We start from the raw sequence: 14,155 nt of genomic DNA on the forward strand, positions 1-14,155 counted from the left end.
AATCTTTTTGTGATTTTTTTATTTTTGTTTTGTCTAAAATCGCTAGGGTCTAAAATGGATTTTAAATTTTGTGCTCTTCTAAATACAAATTTTGGTTTTGGGGATAGTAGATCTCCTAAGAGTGGGTCTGCTTTAAAGTGAAGGTAAAGTTTAAACGTTTGCTCAACATAATTAAGTGTAAGATTTCAATTCATTAGGACTTTCATTCATCAAATTTCGTACAATTTTTTCAAAACTACGTTTTACCTGTTTTAAAATCCCAATATCGTATTCGGTAATAACAACCCATTTTTCTATCATTTTCCTACTTCCTTATTACATATTTCTCTGTGCCAATTGAAATCCTGGCCATTAGGTGGCCGTGACACTACGTCATCTACATATTGGCCCATCTGCGCATGCGTCCTATCTAATCTGCATATTATAAATCACAAAGCTCGTGGCCAATTCGGGTGGGACCGCTCTATACGTAAAGACTGACAAAGAAAGGAAGTAGAAGATGGGAGGAGTCTGGACAAAAACGGTTCCATGAAAAAGTTAGTAAAAAACAGCAAATGTTAATATTTTTAATAAAAATAATTATGACGATTATGTTTATATAGATGGGGATAATGAGTTACTGAGTTTTAACTGTGCAAAATATACTTTCACTTTAAGTAAATGCCAGTGTTTTCTAACTATTTTCTTAATGATCCCATGATCTGCACTATAGTCATATATATATAAATGGAATCTTGATTTCTTAGGCTTTCTTATTGTCTATAGAGACTTGCTCTTTGTCTTTGTATTCAATGAGTTTTTTTCTGTCAATTGACTTTGTTTTCAAGACTGCTTTATTTATTACATATTCTCTATAGCCCCTAGAACTAAACTTTTCTATAAGAGTAATGGCTTGATCTTCAAAATCCTCTATCCTTGAGCAATTTTTTCTTATTCTTATAGATTGTCCCAAAGGTATGTTCTCTTTCCATCTGCTAAGATGGCAAGGGGGAGGGATTGTTGTCATGGATACAGAACAATATCCTACTGAAGCCCATAGACCACTTAATAATCAAAAAACATATAAAAAACTGGATATAAACCCCACTGGTAGATTTTTAACCAAGCTGAATAAAATATTAACAGAGGGAAAGAAGATGGGAATCCTGAATGAAAGGGAATACAAATATCTAACGCCCTCTTTTCCTAGGATTCCCATCTTCTATTTCCTACCTAAAATACATAAAGACCTCTCCAACCCGCCAGGGAGACCCATAATATCCGGTATTGACTCTATGTCAGCGAATCTCTCCCAATTTGTGGACAAATTCCTTCAAAAACATGTAAAAAATTAAATTCATATCTAAAAGATTCCACACAGGTCTTAAATATAATAGAAGATATAATATGGGAACAAGACATGATCTTAGTAACCTATGATGTCACATCACTATACACCATTATAGATCATAAGATGGGAATCAAATCAGTAGATAAATATCTGAAAAAAGACCAGACAATGTCCAAAGAGCAAGTCAAATTTATTCTTAAAAGCATTAGATTCATTTTGGAAAATAATTATTTTTCATTTGAAGGGAACTATTTCCTTCAAATAGAAGGAACAGCCATGGGTACGAGGTTTGCACCAAGCTATGCCAATCTCTTCATGGGAGATTGGGAAGAATCTTTCTTCTCTGATAATGGCTATGGTGCAAACCTCGTACTCTACAAAAGGTACATTGATGACCTTCTATTGATTTGGAAAGGTCCTGAGACACAATTGGTACAGCTATTTAATGATATGAATAATAACAACAAAGGACTGATATTCCCTTACAATTATAGTAGATCAATGATAGTAGATAATTCCTAGATTAAGATCTAATGATAGCAGATAATAAGATAGAGACAAAAACTTACTTTAAGGATGTTGATTCCAACAATTATATCCATGCAGAAAGTTGCCATCTTAGGAGATCTACTATCCCCAAAACCAAAATTTGTATTTAGAAGAGCACAACATTTAAAATCCATTTTAGACCCTAGCGATTTTAGACAAAACAAAAATAAAAAATCACAAAAAGATTTAGATCTAAAAGGTAATAAAGTCACTGGTTTTTACCCATGTTATACATGAAGAGCATATCACCATAGTACAAAAAGAAGAGTATCACCATCACCAACACTAATGAAGAATTTAATATTAAAGATTTGATTAGATGTACACATTAAAACATTATCTATGCATTACAATGCACATGTAATTTGATATATATAGGTGAAACAAAAAGAATATTAAGGGATAGAATTAGGGAACACTTATGTTGCATAGATAACAAGATAGATAAAACACATTTATATAAACACTTTCTAGATGTACACAAAGGGAGAAGTAATGACCTAAAATACTGGGGAGTATGTAAGATTAAAGAAAGTTGGAGTGGGGGAGACATTGAGAAAAAAATGCTTATTAAGGAAGCCGAACTTATTTACAATTTGACACACTGTATCCTAGAGGTTTAAATTCTGAACTTGATTTATCACCATTTCTCTTTGAATAAAACATAAGATCACAGCACTAAAGTTGACTGTAGACGAGTGTAAGACCAATAGATCTAGTTTTTTTTTTTTTTTTTTTAAAAACCTGGATATGTAAATATGCTCAAATGTGGAACAAACTTAATAACTAATTTATCGAAATCATTTTAAAGGGAACACAATTTTTAGCCATATGAAATTTTCTTTATTTCTTAAACATAATACCATATTCTAATATCATTTTTAGAAGATAAGAATATGAACATCTGGATATCTAGATATGCTCAAATACTGAGACAAATATTAAAATAAGAGAATATAATTACTATAAAATTTGTATTATTATAATTTTCTCTTCCTAGCCCTACTAAGTTAAAGCTATGAGAATATATTATAAAATATTATGATATAAAATATGATACCAGGCTATAATATGCAAGTGGATATAACTATATAACTATTACTAATGAATAACATGAATTTCTATTATAAAAACACACCACCTTAAATGGTCTAAATAAACCGGAAGCATACCACCTTAATCAATTGCCATTAATGTCTTAGCCAATAGGGCCAATTGAGGTCCTTTAAAAGGGTGCCCATTCATGCCTGTAATGTATCTAGATAAAGCCCATCATAGGGTGAAACATGTTGATGGTATACAGGCTGAACATTTCTGACTACTAACACACAGGCACAAATCTACGGATAACTTCTGATCCAGTGTCTAATCTTTGGAACATCGTGGAACATTTAAAAATAACCCGTTTTATAATATATGCTTTATACAACACTACTTGCGTGCTATCAGCACTAAGTGCAAGGAGACTTTGTGTTGCAATCTTTTAAGGTTGCTATTAATTTTGGAAAAGTTCTTTTGTATCCAATCCAGCCCTTAACCAGAACTGCTACATAGTTGATCAGAGCTGTGACTTAAGGTAAAGTCACGTGATCACCACAGAGGAGCCACACAACACGCCAATCACACGCTTGAAAAACTGCGGTAAGAAACAAGAGCTAGGAGCATAGCTCATGCAGGTAAACTAAAACTGCTGATACAAAGTGTCACTTACCTGTGGAACAGTTCACTTAGGATCTTGAGAATAATATGTTTGCAATAGTAATGTATGCTACCACATTCTGAAGTGGGAAACTCGCTATAAGAGACTTGCAATAAGAGACATTGCTTTTACTTGACTCTTCAAAGTGGCGCCATAAGTTTGTTTATGTCCTGCAATACAAATTTCTTACAGTACGTCTTAAAGATATATTTAATCAGAAGTGGATGAGTTCTCAAATGGCTCAATAATATATAATTTTCCCTATGGTGGTATGCGGTTCATAACCTCTGAATATATATTTTCTTTAATTGGTTAATGGTATATGTTTTCTATATAGCTGGCTATACTAACATAGGTTATCCACTTATCCAGATTTGTTAATTTTGAAGAGTTTTATACATATACATTGATTTTATCTGCTATATGATCCATGATCAGTTGGAATTTATTTTTGCTTTATCATTTTATTGTAATTTGAGATTGTTTTTATATTCTTATATGTCATTTTTTAGGAGTGGTCCTATATGTATGGGAGACGTCCCAAATTTTACTATTGTGAATGTATATTAAATACTGAAGTATCTTTGTAAATAAATTTGTAATAATCTTTGCCTACTCTGCTTGGGGTAAATTTTATAATATATGCATATAAACATATCCAGTTAAATTAGGACTAATCTATATTCACACTAATCTAGAGTCACCATTTAGATATCCTTAGGTATTGAATTTGTGGTTTATATAAATACACGTACAGACAATCACAGTCTAAATAAGGCTAATCCTCTTTAACACCTATCTAAGGTCGCATATTAAGATATCTTTAGTTTCTCCTAGCGCCCTCTAAATACTAAATTCAATTTGACAAATATTTAGCCACAAATAATGTCGCTAAAAAAGATTACTGAATTACTGACTCAAGGCATATATACAAACAATATATAACAACTTTACTTAAAAAGTGCCCAATCCAGAACTGAGAGTGTCTTATATAATAAAAGTATATACTTACTGTGTAAGACACCCATCCACATATAGCAGACAGACAAACCACTACAGAAACATATCAGCAAAGGTAATGGTAGAGGAGTATAATGTTGATCTGTAAAGGGAGGCAGCAGATGAATCCCTGCGACCGATTTACAGAGAACCTTATGAAAAGCTTTCCAATTGGAGAAAACATGGTATCATCAGGCAATACTTCACATCCCTCACATCCCTCAGACAAACACTGCACTTAGAGAGGCACTGGGCTTCAATATGCTTAGAAGCGGCTTCCACTGAAAAAAATCAAGCACATCATGCTTCACCACCTCCTAAGGAGGCAAAGTTTTTAAAACTGAGGTATGAATGAGGTGGGAGGTGTATTTATAGGTATTTAAGGTTTGGGAAACTTTGCCCTCTCCTGGTAGGAATGTATATCCCATCAGTAACTAGCTCGTGGACTCTTGCCACCTATATGAAAGAAAAGGAACATTACACAATCACTTTGTTTGCATTTGTATAGACCAAGTGTAAGTCCCCACCAATTGTGAGCGTCTACCTCCTTGGTTTTCCTCAGCTTTGTTGGAGCCAGGTGGTTTCAGTCTATGTTTTTCCTAACGTGAACTACAGGTTTGTCACCCAAAGAGTCTTTTATTAGTGGGTTAAGTAAAAGGACCTGCCAGTGTTTATTCTGAATTTCTTGAATCTTACAGTGGTGTGTATTGTACTTTGTAACAAATTTATGTGCTGCCTTTGAATCACATTTTTTCTGTCTGTCATTTTTAGTGGTAATTAGATTTGCTCAGTGCATTTGATCTACCCTTTTCTTGGTTTTACTCAGTAGATCTGCACTATATTCCTCCTCAAGAAATGTATTTGTACATTTGTTGCTACTTCTTTAAAATCATCCTTCCTAGTACAATTTCTTTTCATACGTTGATACTGCCCAACTGGGATATTATCCTTCCATTGTTAAAGGTGCCCACTTTGTGCATTTAATAATCAATTTCCTATCAGTAGGTTTACGGTAATTTTTAACTGCTATTTTGTGGTTTTGAGAATTGTCGAACAAGGACAGGTCTAAAAAAGCTGCTGAAGTTTTAGAATAGTTGCAAGTGAATTTAAGATTATAGTCATTGTTGTTCATATAGCTAATTAATTCTTCTATTTCCCCTGTTTATTGCGAATTCCTTTTGACACAATGTGTGTGAAATAATTATCCAATCAACTATGGAGACAGTCCTTTTATATGCCTAAAGGAACAGACATTCTATACTCTTGACAAAGTTCCTGCTCACAGGAACGAAACACATTGAGAAATTGTGTCCCGGGGAGGCTTCCGTAGCTCCAGACTTGTAGAGCAATTACATGCAGAGGGACTGACTTTCAATAACTATTTTTATACTCTTTTTTTTTTTTAAATTTTATTTTAAACTGTATATGTGGATGCACCTTCCACTATACCCGACGATCCTATTCTGTGATGGCATTCGATATCAGAAGGCAAGCTGACCAATGAGGGGAATTGCTGGACGGCATATCAGGCACCTGTGGACACTCTTGTACTTCAGATTGAAAAGCAAGGTATGGTTATGGATATATGTGCAACCCGAGTCTCATTTGTATATTGCCTAATGTGATCTTTTATCTTGTAAGTATGTGTCTGCATGTATGAATACTATTAAAACACTATTTGAGGAGGGGCAACCCCAACCTACTGAAAGTGTGGATAACTGCTGCCCTACTCTGGGAATGCACAGATTGTTTTAACTGCTACCTAGTGGTTCTTTCTACACTACTCCAGGAGAAAGAAAGGGCTTCAGAATCTGATTTGAGGCACTATACACCTGATGGCATGGACATTAGCCAAGCCACCCTCATATAAAGCAAGTCTGTATGGTACTGTGTTATATTTTATCAAATTGTGTACACAGATCAAATACTTCATACCAGAGAATCCCCCCCCCCCCCTTCACTCTCCTGTGGAAAGAATTTTAACTTTGTAACTTTAGACAGAATGTTCTGTCAATCACACATTGTTTACTACACAGATTGTTGTACACAATTTCAAAGTTACATAACAAATATAAAAAAAAAACCTCAAGAATAATATAAAACAATGTGGCACTGCAAAACATATAGCTCCTGCTCTTTATTCTACACTTTAAACTGAATTGTACAATAAGGCTTGTCAAGAAGACAACATGATAAGTAGTAGCCAAGCAACTGTAGCTGTACCCAACACTTTTATGTCCATTAAGGCCAAAGTGCCTGAGGGAAGATAATCAGAGCCTGGAGGATAACTGTAGAGAAGACAGAAAAAATGAAGATGGTAAAGGAAGGGGAGGAGCCTTATACTTTCCTGACATTGTGGAGTTTCAGATTATGGGTTTCTGTCACGGTTGATGAGTGTTATTAGGGTGAACCAAAATAGCAACATTTTTTAAAAAGAATGATTCTCAGAATAAAATGACACTTCTACATACAACAAGACCGAGTCTATATTATCACACAGTCACCTGTTGTTGTGATAATCCTGCTGGCATTGGGGACATTATCGCCTCGGTTTGCATACAGTCCACATCAATAAATAAATTCAGTTCTTCATCCTCAAGGCTGGTGGACTTCCGATCTAAACATGTAATGAAACATTTAAATGAACATTAAATAAAAAAAAATTAACCCTCCCACAAAATGTTTAAAGGGCTATGAAACCCAAAGGTTTTCTATATGATTCAGACAAAGCACACAATTGTAACAAAAGATTCAAATTTACTTAATTCCCATGGTATTATTTCTTAAGGAGATACCTAGGTAGGTGTCTGGAGCAATACATGGCATACCTGTTTTTCAATAAAAGATACCAAAATAACAAAGAAAACATTTATAATATTAAGAAATTGTTTAAAATTGCCTGCTCCATTTGAATCATGAAAGAAAAAATTTGAATTTCAAGTCCCTTAAATTAAAGGGCAATTACAGTAAACTAATTACATGATGTAATTCATTAGAGCATGCAATTTCTGGTCTGGACCAGCAGTGCTACATGGGTTACAGAGCGGTATTTCTTCTATGTGTTTAACCTCATTGTTGGGGTTAAAAACATAGCATTACAGGGTTGCTAGTCTTAAAATAGCATGATCTTATGAATTAATGTCATTTATCAGCTAGAACGGTTTTTAAGGAAAACAAAACTACATTGTAGTAAACCTTTATTATTCATTTTGCCTTTTGTTTTGCTGATATCTGTCTAACTAAAAGGGATATAAAAAAACTATTTATTTTGTGATTCAGACAGAGCAAACTATTTAAAAAAGTTTCCAATTTACTTCTATTATCAAATTTGCTAGGTAGGTATCTGTGTCACTACATGACAGGAAATAGTGCTGCCATATAGTGCGCTTGCAAATGGATAACATTCTTGCAAATCTGTTGCCATATAGTGCTTCAAAAATGATCCGACTCCTAAACATATGTCCCTGTTTTTAAGTAAATATATATATATATATATATATATATATATATATATATATATATATATATATATATATATATATATATACAGGTAGCCCTCAGTTTACGCCGGGGTTAGGTTCCAGAAGGAATGGTTGTAAATCGAAACCGTTGTAAATTGAAACCCAGTTTATAATGTAAGTCAATGGGAAGTGAGGGTGTTAGGTTTCAGGCCCCTCTCAAAATTGTCATAAGTAACTCCTAATACATTATTTTTAAAGCTTTGAAATGAAGACTTTAAATGCTAAACAGCATTATAAACCTAATTAAATAATCACACAACACAGAATATATAATAAAACTAAGTTAAATGAACAAAAACATTTGCTAAACAGCATTATAAACCTAATCACACAACACAGACTTCACTTGCATTTTTCTGCAAACAGTTCTTTCTATGCATTCCAATCTGGACTGATTTATAGACAGGAAGATCTTGTTCCTTTGAAATCTGCTCGATAGCTCAGGTCTGGTTAAACTGATTAAATTCAGCTTGCTTGGCTTTGCTGCAACACAAGCGGACAGCTCCACCTACTGGCTATTTTAATAAATGCACTGCTTCTCAATGCTTTTCAATAGCAGTCACATGACTGGAGAAAAAGGTTGTTATTCTGAAACGGTGTAAATTGAACCGTTGTAAAACGAGGGCCACCTGTATATATAATTCAAAAAAGAGCACTCTCCCCACAACATCAAACGCCAGGGTGCCAACGGTTGAATATAATAGATAAGAGGCGGCACTCACTGGTCTTTCCAAAGTGTACTTTAATATAACAAAGTGACGTTTCGGGGACACACTCCTTCTGAGGAAGGGGAGTGTGCCGACTCTTATCTATTATATATATATATATATATATATATATATATATATATATATATATATATATATATATATATATATATATATATATATATATATATATATATATATATATATATATATATATATATATATAGGAAGACCAGAAATATATAAAAAACAAAATTTATGCTTACCTGATAAATTTATTTCTCTTGTGGTGTATCCAGTCCACGGATTCATCCATTACTTGTGGGATATTCTCCTTCCCAACAGGAAGCTGCAAGAGGATCACCCACAGCAGAGCTGTCTATATAGCTCCTCCCCTAACTGCCACCTCCCAGTCATTCAACCGAAGACAAGCAAGAGAAAGGAGAAACTATAGGGTGCAGTGGTGACTGTAGTTTAAAAATTAAAAAACACCTGCCTTAAAATGACAGGACGGGCCATGGACTGGATACACCACAAGAGAAATAAATTTATCAGGTAAGCATAAATTTTGTTTTCTCTTGTAAGGTGTATCCAGATCACGGATTCATCCATTACTTGTGGGATACCAATACCAAAGCTATAGGACACAGATGAAGGGAGGGACAAGGCAAGCGCTTAAATGGAAGGCACCACTGCCTGTAAGACCTTTCTCCCAAAAATAGCCTCCGAAGAAGCAAAAGTATAAAATTTGTAAAATTTAGAAAAAGTATGAAGCGAAGACCAAGTCGCCACCTTACAAATCTGTTCAACAGAAGCCTAATTTTTAAAGGCCCATGTGGAAGCCACCGCTCTAGTGGAATGAGCTGTAATTCTTACAGGAGGTTGCTGGCCAGCAGTCTCATAAGCTAAGCGGATTATACTTCTTAACCACAAAGAAAGAGAAGTTGCTGAAGCCTTTTCTCTGTCCAGAGTAGACAACAAACAATGCAGATGTTTGAAGAAAATCTTTAGTAGCTTGTAAATAAAACTTTAAAGCACGAACCACGTCAAGATTGTGTAATAGACGTTCCTTCTTTGAAGAAGGATTAGGACACAGTGACGGAACAACAATCTCTTGATTGATATTCTTATTGGATACCACCTTAGGAAGAAACCCAGGTTTGGTACGCAAAACTACCTTATCTGCATGGAAGATCAGATAAGGGGAATCACACTGCAAGGCAGATAACTCAAACTCTTCGAGCCGAAGAGATAGCTACCAAGAACAGAACTTAGTAGCTTGTAAATAAAACTTTAAAGCACGAACCACGTCAAGATTGTGTAATAGACGTTCCTTCTTTGAAGAAGGATTAGGACACAGTGACGGAACAACAATCTCTTGATTGATATTCTTATTGGATACCACCTTAGGAAGAAACCCAGGTTTGGTACGCAAAACTACCTTATCTGCATGGAAGATCAGATAAGGGGAATCACACTGCAAGGCAGATAACTCAAACTCTTCGAGCCGAAGAGATAGCTACCAAGAACAGAACTTTCCAAGACAAAAGCTTGATATCTATGGAATGCAGAGGTTCAAACGGAACCCCTTGAAGAACTTTAAGAACTAAATTTAAACTCCATGGCGGAGCAACAGGTTTAAACACAGGCTTGATTCTAACTAAAGCCTGACAAAACGCCTGAACATCTGGAACATCCGGCAGACGCTTGTGCAAAAGAATAGACAGAGCAGAAATCTGTCCCTTTAAGGAACTAGCTGACAATCCCTTCTCCAATCCTTCTTGGAGAAAAGACAATATCCTGGGAATCCTGACATTACTCCATGAGTAACCCTTGGATTCACACCAATGAAGATATTTACACCATATCTTATGATAGATTTTCCTGGTGACAGGCTTTCGAGCCTGAATTAAGGTATCAATGACCGACTCGGAAAAAACACGTTTTGACAAAATCAAGCGTTCAATCTCCAAGCAGTCAGACGCAGAGAAATTAGATTTGGATGTTTGAAGGGACCTTGAAGTAGAAGGTCCTGCCTCAGCGGCAGAGTCCAAGGTGGAAAGAATGACATGTCCACCAGATCTGCGTACCAAGTCCTGCGTGGCCATGCAGGAGCTATCAAAATCACCGAAGCTCTCTCCTGCTTGATCTTGGCAATCAGACGAGGGAGCAGAGGAAACGGTGGAAACACATAAGCCAGGTTGAAAGACCAAGGCGCTGCTAGAGCATCTATCAGCGCTGCCTTGGGATCCCTGGACCTGAACCCGTAACAAGGAAGCTTGGCGTTCTGACGAGACGCCATGAGATCCAGTTCTGGTTTGCCCCAAAGTTGAATCAACTGTGCAAACACCTCCGGATGGAGTTCCCACTCCCCTGGATGAAAAGTCTGTCGACTTAGAAAATCCGCCTCCCAGTTCTTTACTCCTGGGATATGGATAGCTGATAGATGGCAAGAGTGAACCTCTGCCCATAGAATTATTTTTGAAACCTCCAACATTGCTAGGGAACTCCTTGTTCCCCCTTGATGGTTGATGTAAGCTACAGTCGTGATGTTGTCCGACTGAAATCTGATGAACCTGACCGCAGCTAGCTGAGGCCAAGCCTGAAGAGCATTGAATATCGCTCTTAGTTCCAGAATGTTTATCGGAAGGAGTGTCTCCTCCTGAGTCCACAAGCCCTGAGCCTTCAGGGAGTTCCAGACTGCACCCCAGCCCAGAAGGCTGGCATCTGTCGTTACTATTGTCCAATCTGGCCTGTGGAAGGTCATACCCTTGGACAGATGGACCCAAGAATTCCTGGTCTCTTGATCCAGATTTAGTAGAGGGGACAAATCTGTGTAATCCCCATTCCACTGACTGAGCATGCAGAGTTGCAGCGGTCTGAGATGTAGGCGAGCAAACGGCACTATGTCCATTGCCGATACCATTAAGCCGATTACTTCCATACACTGAGCCACTGAAGGGCGAGAAGTAGAATAAAGAACACGGCAGGAATTTAGAAGTTTTGACAACCTGGCCTCTGTCAGGTAAATCTTCATTTCTACAGAATCTATCAGAGTTCCTAGGAAGGAAACTCTTGTGAGAGGGGATAGAGAACTTTTTTCTTCGTTCACTTTCCACCCATGCAACCTCAGAAATGCCAGAACAATGTCCGTGTGAGACCTGGCAACTTGAAAATTTGACGCCTGTATCAGAATGTCGTCTGAGTAAGGGGCTCCTGCTATAGCCCGCAGCCTTAGGACCGCTAGAAGGGACCCTAGAACCATTGTAAAGATTCTTGGTGCCGTGGCCAACCCGAAGGGAAGATCCACAAACTGGTAGTGCCTGTATTGACCCTCCTGGATCATAGGAAGGATGGTTCGAATAGTCTCCATCTTGAAGGATGGGACTCTAAGAAATTTGTTTAAGATCTTGAGATCTAAGATTGGTCTGAATGTTCCCTCTTTCTTGGGAACAACAAACAGGTTTGAATAAAAGCCCTGTCCCTGTTCCTCCTGCGGAACTGGGTGGATCACTTCCATAACTAGGAGGTTTTGAACACAATGTAAGAATGCTTCTCTCTTTATCTGGTTTGCAGATAAAAGTGAGAAATGAAATCTCCCTTTTGGCGGAGAGGTTTTGAATTCCAGAAGATAACCCTTGGACACAATTTCCAATGCCCAGGGATCCTGGACATCTCTTGTCTAAGCCTGGGCGAAGAGAGAGAGTCTGCCCCCTACTAGATCCGTTTCCGGATCGGGGGCTGCTCCTTCATGCTGTCTTAGAGGCAGCAGCAGGCTTCTTGGCCTGTTTCCCCTTGTTCCAAGCCTGGTTAGGTCTCCAGACCGGCTTAGACTGGGCAAAAGTTCCCTCTTGTTTTGTGTTATGGGAAGTTGAAGCTGCGCCACTCTTGAAGTTTCGAAAGGGCCGAAAACTAGACTGTTTGGTCCTTAATTTGTTGGACCTGTCTTGAGGAAGGGCGTGACCTTTTCCTCCAGTGATGTCAGAAATTATCTCCTTCAGTGCAAGCCCGAATAGGATCTGTCCTTTGAAGGGAATGTTGAGAAGTTTAGACTTTGAAGTCACGTCAGCTGACCAGGATTTAAGCCATAGCGCCCTACGCGCCTGAATAGCAAAACCTGAATTTTTAGCCGTTAGCTTGGTTAAATGAACAACGGCGTCAGAAACAAATGAATAGGCTAGCTTAAGGGCCCTAAGCTTGTCAATAATATCTTCCAATGGGGTTTCAACCTGTAGAGCCTCCTCTAGGGACTCAAACCAAAAAGCCGCGGCAGCAGTGACTGGGGCAATGCATGCAAGAGGCTGGAGAATAAAACCTTGTTGAATAAAAATTTTCTTAAGGTAACCCTCTAATTTTTTATCCATTGGATCTAGAAAAGCACAACTGTCCTCGACAGGGATAACTGCTCCCTCCACCTTAGGGACCGTCTGCCATAAGTCCCGTGTAGCGGCGTCTATAGGAAACATCTTTTTAAAAACAGGAGGGGAGAGAATAGTACACCTGGTCTATCCCATTCCTTAGTAATAATTTCAGAAAACCTTTTAGGGATTGGAAAAACATCAGTGTAAGTAGGTACTGCATAGTATTTATCCAATCTACATAATTTCTCTGGGACTACAATAGTGTCACAGTCGTCCAGAGTTGCTAAAACCTCCCTGAGCAATACGCGGAGGTGTTCAAGCTTAAATTTAAATGTAGACATATCAGAATCAGATTGAAGTATCTTCCCTGAATCAGAAAAATCACCCACAGATTGAAGCTCCCCTGCTTCAGCTTCATTATATTGTGAGGGTGTATCAGAGATAGCTACTAAAGCGTCAGAGAGCTCTGTATTTATTCTAGTCCCAGAGCTGTCTCGCTTTCCTTGCAATCCTGGCAGTTTAGATAATACCTCTGTAAGGGTATGATTCATAACTGCCGCCATGTCTTGCAAGGTATACGCAATGGGCGCGCTAGATGTACTTGGCGTCCCCTGAGCGGGATTTATAGGATCTGACACATGGGGAGAGTTAGACGGCATAACTTCCTCCTTGTCAATTTCTTCTGGTGATACATTTTTTAAAGCCAGAATATGGTCTTTGTAATCTAAAGTAAAATCAGTGCATTTGGTACACATTCTAAGAGGGGGTTCCACAATGGCTTCTAAACATAATGAACAATGAGTTTCCTCTATGTCAGACATGTTTAAACAGACTAGTAATGAGACCAGCAAGCTTGGAAAACACTTTAACAACTGTGAACAAGCAAAAAATAAAAATGGTACTGTGCCTTTAAGAGAAAAAAACAATCACAGAAACTGCTAAAACAGTGAAAAAAGCAGGAAATCTTACGAAATTTTTACAGTGTGTAT

The 14,155-nt window shown here is 37.3% G+C and overlaps 1 protein-coding gene across 3 annotated transcripts in view; it reads right to left on the bottom strand.

Annotated features, from left to right (window-relative positions):
* ARHGEF10 (Rho guanine nucleotide exchange factor 10) overlaps nt 1-14,155 on the bottom strand; it is a 595,236-nt gene that overhangs the window by 406,969 nt on the left and 174,112 nt on the right. For all 3 annotated transcript variants that reach the window (XM_053710365.1, XM_053710363.1, XM_053710364.1), the window contains one exon: nt 7,082-7,194. In XM_053710365.1, coding sequence (XP_053566340.1) covers nt 7,082-7,194 — 113 coding nt within the window. The remainder of the gene's footprint in view (nt 1-7,081; nt 7,195-14,155) is intronic.

The sequence above is a fragment of the Bombina bombina genome, chromosome 4 (assembly GCF_027579735.1).
Source record: "Bombina bombina isolate aBomBom1 chromosome 4, aBomBom1.pri, whole genome shotgun sequence".
NCBI lineage: Eukaryota > Metazoa > Chordata > Amphibia > Anura > Bombinatoridae > Bombina > Bombina bombina.